Source organism: Vombatus ursinus, unplaced genomic scaffold (assembly GCF_900497805.2).
Source record: "Vombatus ursinus unplaced genomic scaffold, bare-nosed wombat genome assembly UNPS02014772.1, whole genome shotgun sequence".
Taxonomy (NCBI): Eukaryota; Metazoa; Chordata; class Mammalia; order Diprotodontia; family Vombatidae; genus Vombatus; species Vombatus ursinus.
Genome location: NW_020954550.1, coordinates 10,102,209 through 10,109,093, shown reverse-complemented (window position 1 = coordinate 10,109,093; position 6,885 = coordinate 10,102,209). Strand labels below are relative to the sequence as shown.

The 6,885-nt window shown below is 35.3% G+C and overlaps 1 protein-coding gene across 3 annotated transcripts in view; it reads right to left on the bottom strand.

Annotated features, from left to right (window-relative positions):
• Positions 1-5,359: 5,359 nt before the first annotated feature.
• Positions 5,360-6,885, bottom strand: part of CENPK (centromere protein K) — a 36,026-nt gene continuing 34,500 nt past the window's right edge. For all 3 annotated transcript variants that reach the window (XM_027863567.1, XM_027863570.1, XM_027863568.1), the window contains exon 10: positions 5,360-5,889. In XM_027863567.1, the coding sequence (XP_027719368.1) occupies positions 5,731-5,889 (159 nt within the window). In that variant the 3' untranslated portion in view covers positions 5,360-5,730. The remainder of the gene's footprint in view (positions 5,890-6,885) is intronic.

Genomic DNA, 6,885 nt, shown 5'->3' with positions numbered 1-6,885 from the left:
CAAGTAGGATCCATATAGCAAAGAGAAGTAAGGACCACCTGTGCCAAGCCCAAAAGAACCATGGTTGGAGAATACCTCATGTCTCTTTGAGACTGCCTCTAACACAAAAAGAGAAAAAAAAATACCTCAACTGGCACAAAATAATTTCAGGATATAGAATTTTATCTTAAACACTAATCCACTTTCAACTCTGGCTTTTTGTTGTTCTTATACTATTTCACTGGAATAACTTTCCAATTCCTCTCTGCCACAGCAGTTCCTATGCTCTTTCAAAACTCCTAAAATCCCACATCCTTTTGTCAAGCCAAATTTGATCAATTAGGTTGTCAATGGTTACTGAAGGTTCCCAAGCACAACTAACTCCCTCTTCACTCAGCTCTGGTCCATATAGCACAACCATAATTTTTTTTAAAAGAGAATTTAAATTTTCTTGGTGAAAATTTAAAAGTCCATGTTCATGAAGTTTCAAGTATTAAATAAGTAGAAACCTCAGGGTTATATTGAAGAGTAGAGGTTTTCAACAGAAAAAGTTATGTCAATTAAATATATATAGAAAAATGTGTATATATACACATATGGACATGGAAATAATCAGAAAAAAATCATGACATTATCCTCTGCATAGTCCTACCAGAGTTATGCATATTTTTAAAAGTCAGTCTGCATTACTTTATCACAATGAAACACTTATTCAAATAGATAAGTACAACATAAATACGTAGTATACCAGAGAAACAGAGTTTTGAACATTCTCATTTACAGCTTCTTTTAAATCAAATTAATGGAAGGTAAACTGAGAATCGGTTGTGACATCAGAAGATTGACAGTAAATCATGCCTTCTACCACTTGGCAGGGATTTCCATAGGCATAGAATAAGCCACACATTTTCACTCATGGCCAACGTGAATGAATGTAGTGGCATTTATTAAGCACTATGTGCAGAGCCATTAGTGATACAAAGAAAGAAGCCAAACACTTCTCAAGGAGCTCACATTCTAGCAGGGGTAACACACACAGAGATTTCAGATGGAAAGGATCAGTGATCCTTAGGATAGAGTGGCAAAGATGATGATGATGCATTTGCTTTAATGTCATTTTCACAGATAAATTCATATCTATTTCTTCTTCTTCTTCTTCTTTTTTTTTCTTTTTGCTAGGCAATTGGGGTTAAGTGACTTGCCCAGGGTCACACAGCTAGTAAGTGTCAAGTGTTTAGTCTGAGGCCGAATTTGAACTCGGGTCCTCCTGACTCCAAGGCCGGAGCTCTATCCACTGCACCACCTCGCTGCTCCTCATATCTATCTCTGATGATGAACCATTTGATAGTACTAAGGACTTTGGTGATGAGGACTTTTTTCTGAGCCCGATTTCTGTTATTTGCTTTGCTCGACTGCACTTGTTACAAGGGAGGGCTTTATTGGAGGAGGGGTAATTAAATCTCAGGGAAGTGACCATAAATTTTAAAAAAGGGAAAGAATATCAATAAAACAACTTATAAGAAGAAAAGACAAATTGGTTAGTACTATAAACATAATAGAGCCATGCAAATAATATTCTATGATTTTAGAATTTTTTAAGAGTTTAGAATTATATTCCTACTCCTTTCTACTAACCTGTTACTTTGTGTAATTAATATTTTTTGTCCTTATTTATGAAATAACCAACCAAATATAATAGCCTTTGCACTGGCCATTCTCCATGCCTGGAATGCATTCCCCCACTCATTTCTGCCTTACAGACTCCATCTCTCCCTTCAAGATACAGCTCGAGCACCATCTCATATATGAAGTCTTTCATGATTCCCCAATTGCTAGTGTCCTCCTTTAAAAACAACCTTCCTTAAATACTTTGCATCTATTTGTACTTGTTCCCTTTACATTTATTCTGTATATATACATATTTTGCATATTCTTGTTTCATTCTCTGTAGCCCAAGCTCTGGCACAGTGCCTGACATACATGAGACACTTAGTAATAGCTTGCTGACTGACAGAATGATTTAAAGCTTACAAAGTACTTTTCTGATAACCCTGCGGTGGGTAGTACAAGTATTAATTTCTTTACAGATAAGGAAACTGAGTTTCCAATAAATTAAAAGACTTGTCCAGGTCACATAACTAGTAGATTTCAGAGACGGGATTAGAGCCCAAGTCCAGTACTCTTCTTTACAGAAGGCTGTCCAATGGAGAAGATATTGATACAACTTAACTAAAAAGCTGGATTCTTACTCACCATGTTCAAGCCATATAAGGAACAGCTGAAAGAACTGGGAATGTTTAGTCTAGAGAGGAGGAAACTTGGGGCAGGGGAAGGAGGGAGAGACATTAAAACTGCTTTCAAATATTAAAGGGCTGTCTTATGGATGAGGAATTACACTTGTTCTGCTTGGCCCCAGAGGTAAGAATGAGGAAAAGTGACTGGAAGGTAGAAAGAAAAAGGCACATTTAGGTTTGATGTAAGGAAAAACTTTGCTAATTAAGTAGAGCTATTCAAAAAAGGAGTGAGTTGCTTTGCAGGTTTTCTCTTTCAAGCTAAGGCTGGAAAACATATATGGCATTTTGTAAGAGGGGATTACATTGAGATTCATAAAGGATAAAGAAATAATCTGAAGATCAGCCAAGATGGTGGAGGAGCATTCAGTAGAGCATCAGCTTCTCCCAACAACTACTCTAATAAAGATCTAGACAGAATGAGATTGAAAAGTGATTGAGAAATAGATTACAGCAGGTCATCTTTCAAGTCCCAAATCACAAATTTGTCCTTCAGGCAAGTAAACAGGGCACGAACCTTGGAACATGGATGGGCTGGGATCACAGATCCTAAGGCCAGCAGCCTAAGCATGCCCAGAATGAAGGCGCAGACCAGCAGTGTGTGTCTCCTACAGGGGCTTGAGAGCATGGTCTCAATGCATACAGTCCTAAATGTGGACAATGGACTCAGTCATCCCTCCCAGCACAGTAACATAGGGAAAAGGGATGAGATGTTTCCAAAGGGACTGGGATTAGACTCAGCCCCAAAGCTCTCAGTGAAGCCACCAATGCTGGGTCGCCTGGAGCAGATCGCTGAAGACTAAATAAAAAGAATAAAGAACCTTTATGAGTTAGATGCCAACCTAAAAATGCAACTACAACTGAATCATCAGAAAAGACTATAAAGATGAAGTGTTTGCATTCTAATGAGGAGTGGACATGATAAAAGCATACCTAACAGGGGTCATATAGGGAGTCAAATAAGATGGAGGGTTGGGAGGGACTTTCTGTAACGTTTTAAGGATCTTAAAAGAAAAATGAAAGGGGGCAGGCAATATACATCAGTGAAGAAAAGGGGAGGAATAGGGCAGGAGAACTTATTATCTAAATAAGGTGGGAGGGACGGGCAAGTAGAGGTCCATACAAATGAGGAAGTGGTGAGAGGAACAAAAATCACCTGAACCACATTCTGAACTAATGCAGAGTGAAGTAGGCAGAACCAGGAGAACAAATTATACAATAGCAACATCATTAAAAGGAACGATTTTGAAAGACTTAAGAATTCTAATCAATGCGATGATCAACCATGACTCTCAGAGGACTGATTAGAATGCTGCTTTCCTCCTTACAGAGAAGTGATGGACTAGATATGTTGGGTGAGATACGCATTTTTGGACATGGCCAATGTTCAAATTTGTTGGGAACTTGTTTTACTTAACTATGTGTGTCTGTTGTAGGGTTTTTTCTTTTTTCTTTTCCCCATCGTGGGAAGAAGTGGAAGAGAGAGAAGGTAGATGCTTTTTAATTGGTGAAAATATTGATTTTTTTTAATTAATTTATTTATTAATTTTTAGTTTTCAACATTCACTTCCATAAGATTTTGAGTTTCAAATTTTCTCCTCCTCCCTCTCCTCCCCCCTCCCCAAGATGGTGCGCAATCTGATATAGGCTCTACTTATACATTCATATTATGTATAATTTTATGTTAGTCATGATGTAAAGAAGAATTAGAACCAATGGCAGGAACCACGAGAAAGAAGAATCAAAACAAAACAACAAAAGAAAAGGAGAGCAAATAGTATGCTTCCATCTGCGTTCAGATTCTATAGTTCTTTCTCTGGATGTGGATAGCTTTTTCCATCATGAGTCTTTTGGAGTTGTCTTAGATCCTTGCATTGCTGAGAAGAGCTAAGTCTATCAAAGTCAGTCATCGAACAGTGTGGCTGTTACTGTGTACAATGTTCTCCTGGTTCTGCTCACTTCCCTCAGCATCAGTTCATATAAGCCTTTCCAGGGAAAACATTTTTAAAAGAAAATATTTTAAAACAGCAGGAAGTATAAGAATAGACCTTTCCTTAATATGGCAAGTACTATCTTTCTAAAATCAAGAGCCAGAATTATATGCATTGTGTAGTCTTCCACAAAACACTCTTTACAAAAATAAATACTGGTCTAAATAAGTGGAGAAATAGTAATTACTTATAGGTAAGATAAACTGAGCTAATATAACAAAACAGACACTGCCTAAATTAATTTACTTATTCAGTGCAACACTAATCAAACCATATTACTTTACTGAGCTAGAAAAAAATAATGAAATCCACCTAGAGGTTAAAAATCTTAAAGAAAATACTCAATCTATTACCCAAAGAGGTGAAAGGGGAAAAGAATCAGACGTACAAAAATATTTACAGCAACTTTTTGTAGTAGTAAAGCATGAGAAACAAAGAGGGTACCCATTTACTGGGGAATGGCTGACCAGATTACATTATATGAATATAATGGAATATTACTGGGCCATCTAAGAAATGATGAAAGGGACAGTTTCAGAGAAAACTGGGAAGACTTATATGACCTGATGGAGAATGAAATGAGCAGAACCAAGAGAATCATTTTTTACAGCAACAACAACGTTGTAAAGAAAAGTCACTTTGAAAAACTTAAGAATTATGATTAATTCAATGATGTACCACAATTTCAAAGCATGTTTAGCCCACTTCCTGACAAAGAGATGATGAAATGAAGATGTTGAATGAGGCAAATATTTTTTGAGACGATTAATGTGGCAATTTGTTTTGCCTGACTATGCATATTTGTCACAAGGGTTTTGGTTTTCTTTTCTTTTTCCTAGTAGGGATAAGGAAAGGAACAGAGAAAAAAACATAAATTCTTGTTAACTGAAAAAAATGTAAAAATTTTAAAAAATAAATATTCTGAAGACCTAATTCCTGCAGTGACATAATTCACTGATTACTTTTAAGTATGGTCAAATGACTAAATTTTTAATAAAGACAATCACAAAGTTTAATTTCCAATATAATATAATTTAGCATTTAAATATACATTCTTATACATTATCTAATAGCTTCATCTGGTTTTTAATACTCCAATTTTCAATAAGTCTATATGTAAGTTGTTACACGTGAAAATAATTTGTTTCCTTTTTCAAAATCTACTAACTTTTAAACTATAGCACCAACACAACTTCAATGCCATGTTATAATAAATGTGTATTAGAATTCACTAAAACATCCAAGTTAAGCTTGAAACAAAATGCTAAAGAAAAGGTGTTATAAAAACATTTTACAATATTCCAACACTGATTAAATGAAAAAGGAATATGTATTTAGAAAATTAGCGATAAATGAAAGGTTAAACTTTTGTGTGAAAACAATGTTCTTCATCCAAGAGGATATTTGGGCTTCCATTACGCGTGGGTGTCAACGTTTCTAAATACCAAATCTAAGAAAGCACATCGTTTTTACTGATGAAATGCTTCTAATCGTATTTGGCTTGGATCATCTTGATGTCTAAGCGCAATTCCACTACGCAGCAGCAGTTCAATATAAGGTGGCCAAAAGGAGTCATTAATTTTTACATATGGATCATGTGGAGAATGAAGTAAGCTATTTATAAGAATCTAGAAAGAAAGAAAAATTAACCAAAATATGCTTTATTTAAGGAGAGGTTTAAAACCTTAAAAAAAAATTTCAAATCTTTCAAAGGATACTGATTTTTCTAAAGGGCTATTTGAACTATAATTCTAATTTCCTAACTCAAAGAATTTATTGTTTTCAAAGACCAAATATACTACAGTAAATTTTAAATTTATTTGTTTGCTTCAATTTTTCAAATTCCCCTTACATAATTAACTAAATTATAATTTTAATCCATGAAACACCTATTTTTCTAGTTTTCTTTGCTTGGATGTGATCCTATTTTAAGAACTCCAGTATAACAATTCAGTTACAATCCCTACAATCAATGACATCACTGTCAAACTCAGTAAAAAACAAAACTCTATTAAAATTAAAATTAAGTTGAAACAAAAATGCATATGGTGGGGGCAGCTAGGTGGTGCAGTGGATAGAACACCAGCCCTGGATTCAGGAGGACCTGAGTTCAAATCCAACCTCAGACACGTAATACTTACTATCTGTGTGACCCTGGGAAAGTCACTTAACTCCCATTGCCCAACCAAAAAAAAAAATGCATATGGTATTTAAGACTCTTACTTTTCTCAAGATAAACACTACTTAATCATTAGTCAATATTATTTAATACTTAAAAAAACAAAAACGTCCTCGGTATGGGTACTTTTTCTACTGATGCAGGTGAAAATCCCCTCTACGATTTAAGATACAGATCTTTCATAAGTTCATGCAGCCCACCAAAAGGTAACAGGTATCTTCTCTGATCTTAGCTAATCTAACTTTGAACAACTGGTACAAAATCAGTCATTGGTATTTGCCAGAGTGCTTAAGTTCTGCTGCCAATGTCATGAATAATTACAAGATGACATCCAAGGCAGGATGAAGCACTAGAATAGAACTCTGGTGAAAAATGACACAATACGCTTTCAAGGAGATGGAACAATCTCAAAATTTGAATTCTTCCAATCCATTTCTATGCTTGG